The sequence below is a fragment of the Rutidosis leptorrhynchoides genome, chromosome 5 (assembly GCF_046630445.1).
Source record: "Rutidosis leptorrhynchoides isolate AG116_Rl617_1_P2 chromosome 5, CSIRO_AGI_Rlap_v1, whole genome shotgun sequence".
NCBI lineage: Eukaryota > Viridiplantae > Streptophyta > Magnoliopsida > Asterales > Asteraceae > Rutidosis > Rutidosis leptorrhynchoides.
The window spans coordinates 190,814,360-190,826,290 of record NC_092337.1 but is presented as its reverse complement, the minus strand read 5'-3'; the positions used below and the strand labels follow the sequence as shown (position 1 = coordinate 190,826,290).

At 37.8% G+C, this 11,931-nt stretch overlaps 1 protein-coding gene across 1 annotated transcript; it reads right to left on the bottom strand.

Annotated features, from left to right (window-relative positions):
- Positions 1-1,753: 1,753 nt before the first annotated feature.
- On the bottom strand, positions 1,754-3,197 carry LOC139849204 (protein WUSCHEL-like). The gene is made up of 3 exons (XM_071838866.1): positions 2,729-3,197; positions 2,235-2,326; positions 1,754-2,095 (listed from the first exon to the last, which is right to left on the bottom strand). Exons 1-3 carry the CDS (start codon positions 3,195-3,197, stop codon positions 1,754-1,756), a joined length of 903 nt encoding a protein of 300 aa, XP_071694967.1.
- Between the last annotated feature and the right edge of the window lie 8,734 nt (positions 3,198-11,931).

Genomic DNA, 11,931 nt, shown 5'->3' with positions numbered 1-11,931 from the left:
TGATCATATCTTTATGTGCCGAACGAGGACAAAGGCGTTTATCTCGCATCTTCACTCTAGCATGTTTCAAGGATCGTATGAGTTGTGGCATAGTCGCTTAGGACATGTCAATTTGATATTATTTCTCGTTTAAATAAATTAGGACGGTTATCTTTCTCCTTTATTTTACCGAAATCGACCTTTGTTCTTCTTGTCAACTATCCAAAAGTAAACGTTTGTCTTTTATTATTAATGAAAAACTTTGTTTTAGTGTCTTTGACTTAATTCATCGGCATTTGTGGGGTCTTGCTCATATTTTATCCACTAACGGCTTTCATTAATATGTTATATTTGTGGATGACTATTCTCGTTTTACATGGTTTTATCCTCTCGAGCATAAGTTCGACTTTTACTCTATGTTGATTACCTTCTTAACATTTGTGAAGACTCAGTTTTAGTGGTTAAGCTTTCCAAAATGATGAGGGTACCTATTTCTTGAATAGCATGTTCGATCTATGCTACTTGAATAGAGGGTCTTGCTATGTTTTTTATTTTAGCAAAATAACGATAACATTAAAACAAATGTTTTTATCCAAAGATTAAAAATATGGATAACGCTACAATCGAAAATACAAAACACTGCAAGGCTCGTGAACAGAACGAACTCTAAACATTAAACAATGCGCAAATACTACCTAAACCCGGCCCTTGAAAATCCAAACCATGCAACGATAGCGCAACATAAACAACTATAAGCGCCAAAACAAAAGACCAGAACAAAACTAACTCGAAAATTAACACTAAAAAAAACAGAACGAAAATGACCGAACAAATTACCCAGCAACCGATAGTTCAATGCTCACTCTCCTCCCTCGTTATGGGTCGATGCCTTTAGTTCAGCCTCCTCCTACCCGTAATTTGTACTTAGGGATGGCACTCACGGGTCGTGGGCGCGGATCCACTACATCCATCACCCGCACCCGCGGGTTTTTTGATGATCCATTAGCCCGCGGATCTTGGTTAATGGATTTATTTTTAGATCCATGCCCGTACCCACGAATATTCGCGGGTCGCGGATTTACCTGTGGATCTTATTCATGAAGTATATGTAAAAAGTATTCAAAAATTAAAAATAAATATCATTACATAATTTAAAGTGATATGAAAAACATCATCTAATCATATATATCCATGTTTATGATATAATATAATGAGAAAACATATATTATTTGTACTTTTTTTCTAGTATATGTGAAGCTACAATGTTTAAATTTAACAATCAAAATATAGTTACTAAAATTAATCATACGGTAGGTTGACGAATTACGAAAATAATAGTAAAAATTAGATTTATTAAGATAGTTTATAAACGAAACAAACAACAATGTGCTTTGATTATATGATACATTTAATGTGTAGTTATGTAATGCTCTAGTTACTAAGAAATTCGATACCAAAATGATACGAGGAATGTAAAAATTTATATGGAGTAAATTATAGAACACTGATTTTTATACTTATAATTATAAATGAATGCAATATATAGAATACAGAACCAGTAATTAACCATATAAGTACTACACACATCCCATGCCATTAATTCTACCTTGATTTCTTCTGATCATGCATAAAAACAATTGTTCATATATATAAAGGGAGATACGAAAAGCAACTAGTAGTTAATTTTAACCAGCATCCATAATTAGCATCTAGTTACAGTCATTAAATCACTTAACTACTGATAACGATGAAATTAAAGTAATACGGTGTAAAATCAATTAAAATATCCATACGAGTTAAGGCTCAAATCAAGTGAAGTCCTGCCATCAAACCAACCACCACCACCACCACCACCACCACCGGAATATACATCATGATAGCTTCCGCCGCTTCCGGTGGTGGTGGTGGTATTGGTGGAGCCACCGTGAATAGGGAAGAGTGGTAGTGTCTCAATCTCATTAGACAAATCTCCATCGTCATCATCATCATCATGATCATGTTCCTCTTCATTAATTTGGGGATTAATGTTGTCAAAAGCATATGAATAGACTCCCCATGATCCCATATTCTGAACTGTTTCTCCAGCAATCGTATCATCAGGTGATATGGAACACTCCTACATAAATTATTACGGAGTAATGTATAAAATTGTTTGATAATTAAAATTTTAGTGTTCATATACATTCTATTAAGTTGGAGACAAATTTGAACTTTATGGAATTTTTTTTATTATTAAATATAGTATATATGCATACCCTGAAACTCCTTTCCATAGCAATAGATCCATAGGCCCCATAGCCAACATGTAGCTGGACTGATTGTGAAGAAGATGAAGAACCAACCTCCACTGTGACAAAAATTTGAAAAATAATATAAAATTAAGATTTTAAGTCAAGCACTTATTATCTAGCTATTATCTGTTTCAATAGCTTTTAAAATGTGTTTAACATCCCTCTTAATTAAACACAAAAAACTTGCAAAAGAATATTTTGGAATTATCTTTTATAAAAACTTGTGTTTAAATAATCAATTAGGAAATTTAACCTTTTATTCTTTACACAATAACAAAAAATCCCAAAAATGATTATTTACATATATAATAATCATAATCATAACTAGATATTCAGTAAGCAAAAAAGCCAAAGTAACCCCCAAATTGAATAATAATACTCCGTAATAAATTACGTAAATATATGCTTAACAAAAAAAAAAAAAAAAAAAAAAAACATAAATTAATGAAATAAGTTACCTGGTGGTGAGATGTGATGAGTGGAGTAGAGCTTCTGTTGCTGTTGTTGGTAGCTATAGAAATGGGGTAGCTGGTGATGGTGAGATTGAAGATGCATGTGGTGGTGGTGGTCGGAAAATGGGATGGTGGTGGATGATTGTGGTGGTGGTGGTTGAGGTTGAGATTGAAGTGGGTTGAAACGTTTTTTTTGTCTCTCACGAGCTTTATGATTTTGAAACCAATAAAACACATTTTTGCCTTCAATTTTACCGTAATTTCTTAACCGAGCAGCAATTCTCTGAATCTGATCAGCAGTTGGTGATCTGATTCCATTGTTGTAGTAAAGTTCTTTAAGGATTCTAATTTGATCATTTGTTGGTGTCCACCTACTACTACTTTGCCTACACAAATAACTACTACTATTAGTAGTATTGCTTTTGGTTCCTGAATCTACTTGTTCTTGTTGTTGATGATGATTAGTAGCTTCCATTTTTTTTTTTTTTTAAGAATGAAATTAATTAGAAGAAAACTGAGAATGAAATAAAGAGTGCATGAATGAGAGTGTGGAATTTGGTTAGTTTATAAAGAAGAAGAGAAGATGGGGCACATGAGAGAGGATCACAAAGGATATCTGGAAGAGAAGGACTACTGAAGTTGACAGAGTGATAGTAACAAAAAGGCAACAGACAAATACTACTACTGTTTTAATTCCATATACTTAATACTTATTTCTGTCAAAACCCTTTCACTCCCTATCTCCTTTTTGTGTTCTCATTTACTTGTATATACTTTTGGTGTTAGTTTTTATTAGTTATATACATCCTTAAAGTTATTGGTCAGTCTTTGGTTTTTGTTAGATGTGAACTTGATTAGCTAATTTGAACGTAGACTTGAAAAAACATCGATTCAACTTGATTAGCTAATTTGAACTTAGACTTCAAAAAATATCGATTCAAGACGAACTTAAACTAGCTCGAACTTGAGTCCAAGGTCGAACAGATTTAGAGTTCGTTAAGTAAAGGAGCTCACTTGAGCAACTTATATTAAGGTCGAACTAGCTCGTGAGTCTAATTTGATCTTGTATGATTTTATGATTAGAGCTCCGAGTTACCCAATGAAGCACACTACTCGGGTTCAATTCATGGCTATACCAAATTGTTCAAAAAAAGGAGTTTGACTAGAGGGTGCGCATAATGCGCAATTCATTTGGTACCAGGTCTCGCGCTTGGGGGCTTGACTACCCGAGGTTTTACCTTCTATGAGGGAGTCAATGTGCTCGTTCATAAGAGGGTTTACTCGCTTACAAAAAATAAAAAATAAAAAATTAGCAGAGCTAAAGTTCAAGTTTGGCTTGAACTCGGCTTTAGTCTATTACGGTCTTAGTTTTTAGTTTGTATGTTTTACGGAGTAGATTATTTGCTGTTAAAAGTAATGATACATCGAAATCTTTAAATGAATTATTTGCAAATGTCGTGATAAATTATACCACGTTTATCTGCTGTAATATATTATTATATATATATATATATATATATATATATATATATATATATATATATATATATATATATATATATATATATATTTGATATTTGATATTTGAATAGTTGAAATCAAAAGATATGGTATAGTAATGAATGAATGAACGCTACAAAATGTGATGTAAGTTTATGGATGTGTCTTAGAGTGTCGATTGGGATATAATAATACTTTGATTCATGCCAAAGGAAAATATTCCTTTGTACTTGGTGGGATTTGTACATGGGTAGTTTCGTAAATCGGATATATGTAACCCATGGAGATTTTTCTAAAATCATCATTGCAGTGAGATTTACATTTCCAATGGCCCCACATGTGGATAAAACTTTCTGATTGGTCACAAAACTTTTTGGTTCGGTGTCTGTTCATTCTTTTTATCAAGGTGTCTCTTTTTATTTCATTTTCATTTAAATTTAAATTTGGGTTATTTTAATCTTGGTTTCAAATTCTTTTCTGTCAATTATGATTACTTGCTTCGATCAAATTACTACCACGTAAAGTATACATTAGAAAATCTGTTAGACCATTCGTAACGGTAAGGGGCGTGGGTTGAGGGCGTGAGTTGCTTTTTGATGACTAGAACGTGTGAGTGATTTGAGTGAAGTAGTGGTGATGTGAGTTTGTGGTGTGGGTTAATGGTGTGAGTTAGTGGAATGATGATGTGTCATTTTATATTTATTTTTTTGTGAAATTTTTTCATATATATACATAAATATATACTACTCGTATGTAATATTGTAAGTTATAAATATAAAATATAAATATATACGGAGTAATATATTATAAATATAAAATATAAATATATACAGAGTAAAATATAAATTTATAAATATAAAATATAAATATAATACCTACTTCCTAATCTCTGTCTCTCTCTACTTACATCTTCTTCTTCTATATATCTATATCTTCTTCTTCCATATTTATATATATTATTTATATAAATAATATAAATATATACACTACTTTCATATATATGTATCTTATTCTTCTATCTTCTTCTTCCTCCACGTGACCCAACCATAATCACCCACACCCGTGAGCTTCCCCGTCGCCAGCCCACGGTTCAGCCTCACGCCCCTGATCCCGCCCCTCACCACGCACTGTTACGGCTCAGACGATGGCGTGGCCGGTTGCCACGTATGCCCCTACGGCGTGAGCAACCCCCCGTTACAATCCGTCTTATTAACTTCTGTAACATCCCGTTTTTCTCCGTACATGATTTATAAGTGTATTGTGTATGTACGATAGGCGTATGAAGGGTTCGGGACATGTTCGGGTGTTGAGGTCTTGTATGCAAGAAAATGACTCAGATCACGCTGTGTGTCGCGGCGCGACAAATGAGGCAGCGGCGCGTCAATTAACTGGAAATCAGATCAGAACTCCAACAAAAAATGATCCCAGAACTAGGCAAATGTCGCGGCGTGACATTTAAGGCCGCGGCGCGGCGATACGGGCAAACTGGTACCAGATTCTTGTAATTTTAAATAAGGTTCAAGGGCAAATTGGTCATTTCACGTTCGAGCCAGATTTGAGGCTTTAACCTCATCCATTCATTTCATTTCCTAATTTCATTTTCCTTTTCATTTCATTTTCCTCTCAAAAACTCAAACACCCATTTGATTTCAAAGAGATTTTTGGAAAGGAAGAAGCGGGATTTGATCTTTGGCGTAGTTGACTAGGTTGTTCTCCTCGTTCTTAGCTACACGGTGATACTAGTGGTAAGCTCTAACTCCGAATTTCATTTTCGTGTTCATCATTCAAATTTGGGGCTTTTGATTGAATGATTCATAGATGGAACCCATTTAGTTGTTAATTGGAGATTAACACCAAGATTCGGGTTTATAAGTGTTAAAGGCGGGTTTTGGGTTGGTTAATGATTTAACCATGTTTAAGATTTGTAAACGGTGTACAATCACTAGCATTAGTGATTATTAGTGTTTTGGAGACTTTTAGGGTTTTCGTGGTTGACTAATTTTGACTAGAGTCAAAATTAGGGTTTGTTGAGGATTATGACCCGAATGTCGATTCGTTGAGGTTTGTAAACTTAAAATGGATTAAGTTGAAGTATAAAACCGAGTTAAATATGTTTTGGTGTCAAAACTTGTATATGGTGAGATTTTGACCTTATGGGTCAAAATTAGGGTTTATGGGCGATTTTGAAAACGATAAGTGTTTAACACTTGTGTTTGGGTTTAATTGGCATTTTAGGACCATTATCACTTGTGTTAGTGATTATTGGTTAGTTTGGGCGCGGTTTGTGCTTGGAAGTGAAATTGGGTCGAATTTGCACTAAGTGTCAAATTGGGTTAGTTGTAAATCCAATCTAAGTGTGTCGTTGTAATTGTGATAATGGAATAGGTACTTTCCATTGACGAGTTGCGGATTATTTTGGAAGCATTTCATCAAGGCGACAAGGTGAGTGTTAATATCCTATATGCATATGTATGTGTAGGATGGGTGCGGGTCGGGTGAAGTGATTCTCGGCTATAGAGCTCACTTCACATATAGGTGGATTTGATGGACTTTTATATGAGTCCAATTGACACGTTTGTGTGTTTTGGCTGACCACCTTTGGCGAGGTACACGCTTGTGTGTACGTTATCACATGTGGTTGTGATTTGGATGTTATAACCCCAATGGCGAAGGGTTGATTTTGTTGTGAAGTGGATGACCCCGATGTGGTGGATTTTATAATCCCGTGACCGTGGGTTTTGATGTTGAGAAGTGAATCGCGTGTAGTTCGGATTCACGATGACTCGTGTAGTTCGGTCATCTTATTGAGGTAGTAATCTCGTGTGGTTTCGGATTGCTAAGGCTCGTGTAGTTCGGCCAACCTCGATGTTGTGAAGATAGTAATCTTGTGTGGGTTCGGATTACTAAGTCTCGTGTAGCTCGGCCAATCTTCATTGTGGCGTTTGGTATTCGGTAATGGGTTAAGGGGTTAACCTTATTCGTTTTATATTGTTATATATATTAATGTAATGTTGTGTTGTAGCTAACCCTCCGGGTGTGGCTTATTGGCGTTGTTCACATCGTCGTTAGTGAATTTACTCTTTGTTGATATCTTTAGCTTGTTGCTTAGAGATAGTACGGTATGCTTAGTGTAGTTGCCTTATACATGGATGCTTCGGTATGCGGTATTTAATATTTGTGTGGCGTGTCCATTTTATACATATATATGTATGTAGTATATTATCATTCACTGAGCGTTAGCTTACCCTCTCGTTGTTGATATTTTTATAGGTTCGCATGCTTGGCGGCTCGGGTAAGCTTGGGAATTAGAGATCTTGGCTAGGTTGCTTAGAAGATCTTTCTTTTGTACTCGATTAGGATTTGGGTAGCGTAGTCCCAAATCACCATGCTCGGTTTTGTTGGAAACTAAACTAGTCGGGTCGTGTATGTCCGTTTGGACAATTAACTAATGTATTAAATGTTTTAAGGTTATTAAACCTTCTATTGTAATTAAAGATGTTTATGGAAAAACAATTGGGACCTAAAGTATTATTTAACGCGTATTAAAAGGAAAAAATTTTATTGGCCGGTTTTAATACGGGTTGGGTCGTTACAAGTGGTATCAGAGCATGGTCTAAGGGATTTAGGCGACTTGAGATAGGTGCCTAGACTTAGACTTTTGTGTGTGCTTATTTGTTGCGGGACTTGTAGGTGAACGGGTCGGAACGGGTTATAGTTAGTGCCTTGTTTATAGGTGGACTAACTAGGATTTTTGGCTTGTGTTGTGATGCTATTCCTTTGCGTGAGTTTATATCGCGTGAAATCGTCGTTATGTTGGTTATATCATCGAGCGAGGCGGTTGTTGTACTAACGAGTTGAGACGACGTGTATGCGTAATAAGGACTTGCAAACCTTATTACGGGTGCAAATCGTGTCTAACAAGTGATGTACGACGAGTGTTGAGCAAGATGGGGCGGTGTTATGCGTGTTGTTTTATACGTTTGTGGACTAATCGTTTTGCATTCTTTAGAATGACGACGTGAAACGAGATCGAGACGAATGAAGAGGAGTTTAACTCTAGAGTTGCGGCCGCCGTTGCGGAGCAAATGAGTGCATTACGAGAAGAAATGGATAGGAAGTATTCCGAATTTCGGGGTAGTAGTGAAATGGAGCGTTGTTTTAAGAGCTTCATGAGGACTAAACCCCCGATGTATGACGGGAAACCGGATCCTTTGGTAAGCACAACTTGGATCTCGGATGTCGAAGGGTGTTTTCGTACTATTGAATGCCCTCCTGAGAAGAAGACGAGACTCGCTACTATTTTTTGCGGGGTAGGGCGAAGGATTGGTTGGATGGTAAGATTGATCATGTCGGTGGTGAACCGTTTATGGCGTTATCGTGGGACGGGTTTAAGAAGGAATTCTTCGAGGAGTTCCGGACTTCAGCCGATTTGTCGGAAATGCGTAATGAGTTGCGAAATTTGCAACAGGGTTCTATGGATTTGAATACTCTCAAGACGACCTTTATGGCGAAGGCTCGTTTTTTCCCGGAGTATTTGGGGAATGATAATTTGTTGATGCAAGATTTTTATCGAACCTTGAAAGATGACTTGAAGAATAAGATTAGCTGGGGTCACGCGAAATCGTTTGCGGAATTATTCATCGTGGCTAGAGGTTTCGAGTCATATACGCGATCAAAGATTGGTGAACCTTCAAGTGAGAGAAGGGTTATTTCGTATGGTTCTCCGAGTAAGAGGACTAAGGGTCCGAGTCTGAGCACGGGTGGTACGCGAACGGGTATACCGGATTCTAGTGCATCTAGATGTTACAATTGTGGCATGAGGGGTCACAAGTCTTGGGAATGTTCGGTACCAAAGGGTGATGGTATGGTGTGTTTCAATTGCCAAGAAGAAGGACATCGCAAGTCGGAATGTCCCAAGTTAGCGGGGACGAATGCGGCAAGGAGACGTTAAGGTACGTTTCATTTTAATAAATATGCCCTTTGATTATTTATTAAGTGCCGTTTGAATTTGAGTGATTAAATGCATTGTGTTGTTCATATTGTTGTTATGGGTGACTTTCCTAATGGAAGTACCCAATGGTGACGTTGATTGTCGGGCGAAGGGCGTAAGACTTGCTGCCACCAAGCATTCCTTAGTATTTGGGAAATGTTTCTGCCAAACCATGGAAATGGATTTTGGTGTTCAATTGTTAAGCGCGTGTTCGCTTTCGTGTTGAAGTTGATGAACCATGAGGTTCGTCGGGTGGATTGGAACCCGAAAAAGATCGAGTGTTTGATCTCGATGTATGTTGGTAAAGGAGTCTACGTGATGCGACATTAGGTGCCTCTTTTATACCTACTAACGTGATGTTCGACTCCGATTGTGTTGCGGTTACATTGTACTTGGGGTACCGAAGTGAAACCCCTAGGTACATGAGTGAACGGGTGGAATTTGACAAACTATAGCAATTGGATGATTGCGAGAGTAAAGTTTGCATAGTGGTGATGAACTCTTCGTTCAAAGTGTTTAGGGATTGGTTGAAATCCTTCGTATGCTCAAGGTTGGAGCAAGATATGGTGATGGGTCGTGTGAGCCCAATCATTTGTAAAGTCTACCTTTGGTAGTATTGTACGGTTGTACGAGTTGTGAATATGGGACGTAGATCCAAGTGGGGGAGTTACACTCCCGCACGAGGAAGTGAGTCGCGTGTAGTTCGGATTCACAAATGACTCGTGTGGTTTCGGTCATTGTATTGAGGAGTGAGTCTCGTGTAGTTCGGATTCACAAATGACTCGTGTAGTTCGGTCATTCTTCCGGGATAGTGACTCTCGTGTAGTTCGGATTCACTAAGGCGCGTGTAGTTCGGCCAATCCCGATTGTTGTTGTGGTGAAGGTAGTGAGTCGCGTGTAGTTCGGATTCACTAAGGCGCGTGTGTTTTCGGCCAGCCTTCGGGTTGTGTGATCTGTCGGTTGTTTTATACACCGATGGTGGGGTCGTAAGGACCATGATGTTTGATCTATTGGTTGTTTTATACACCAATGGTGGGGTCGTAAGGACCATGTTGTGGGAACTATCGGTTGTTTTATACGCCGATGGTGGGGTCATGAGGACCATGTTGTATGATTAGTGAGGCGATAGCCGTGTTTCGCTCACGTGTTGTTACGGGTGTGACAATAGTCGATTTGGTACACCTTAGGTTAGCGTTGCCATGGTCATTTTGGGCGCTATCGGTTTTAACCGTTGGATTATGATGTTACGGTAGTTGCGTATTGGTTGTGTTGCGCACTACAATGGATGGTTAGTGATTTGGTGTTATCCGTAAGGATTCGTTTGTTTCGGTCTTCATCGTTTCGGGTTGTTGACCTTAGGTTGAGACTTGGTTGCTTTTAGCATTGTACTTGGTAATGGTATGCTAAGGGGTTGATATCTCGGTACGAGATTGGTTGAGCTTTCCAGATGTTAGGGAATGAGCATGGTTTTAGTGCTCGGATTGGTGGATTTGATAATTTGCGAGTGACGACTTTAGTCGTTAAGGCGATTCATTGGGAAGAGTTGTCTAGGAAAGTTCGGATTGGGACTTATGATTGAGGACCGTTGAGTAGGTCCGGATTGGTTAAGTAGAGAAGATCACGAGGACGTGATCGAATCTAATTGGGGGAGAGTTGTAACACCCCGTTTTTCTCCGTACATGATTTATAAGTTTATTGTGTATGTACGATAGGCGTATGAAGGGTTCGGGACATGTTCGGGTGTTGAGGTCTTGTATGCAAGAAAATGACTCAGATCATGCTGTGTGTCGCGGCGCGACAAATGAGGCCGCGGCGCGGCAATTAACTGGAAATCAGATCAGAAGTCCAACAAAAAATGATCCCAGAACTAGGCAAATGTCGCGGCGCGACATTTAAGGCCGCGGCGCGGCGATATGGGCAAACTGGTACCAGATTCTTGTAATTTTAAATAAGGTTTAAGAGCAAATTGGTCATTTCACATTTGAGCCAGATTTGAGGCTTTAACCTCATCCATTCATTTCATTTCCTAATTTCATTTTCCTTTTCATTTCATTTTCCTCTCAAAAACTCAAACACCCATTTGATTTCAAAGGGATTTTTGGAAAGGAAGAAGCGGGATTTGATCTTTGGCGTAGTTGACTAGGTTTTTCTCCTCGTTCTTAGCTACACGGTGATACTAGTGGTAAGCTCTAACTCCGAATTTCATTTTCGTGTTCATCATTCAAATTTGGGGCTTTTGATTGAATGATTCATAGATGGAACCCATTTAGTTGTTAATTGGAGATTAACACCAAGATTCGGGTTTATAAGTGTTAAAGGCGGGTTTTGGGTTGGTTAATGATTTAACCATGTTTAAGACTTGTAAACGGTGTACAATCACTAGCATTAGTGATTATTGGTGTTTTGGAGACTTTTAGGGTTTTCGTGGTTGAGTAATTTTGACTAGAGTCAAAATTAGGGTTTGTTGAGGATTATGACCCGAATGTCGATTCGATGAGGTTTGTAAACTTAAAATGGATTAAGTTGAAGTATAAAACCGAGTTAAATATGTTTTGGTGTCAAAACTTGTATATGGTGAGATTTTGACCTTATGGGTCAAAATTAGGGTTTATGGGCGATTTTGAGAACGATAAGTGTTTAACACTTGTGTTCGGGTTTAATTGGCATTTTAGGACCATTATCACTTGTGTTAGTGATTATTGGTTAGTTTGGGCACGGT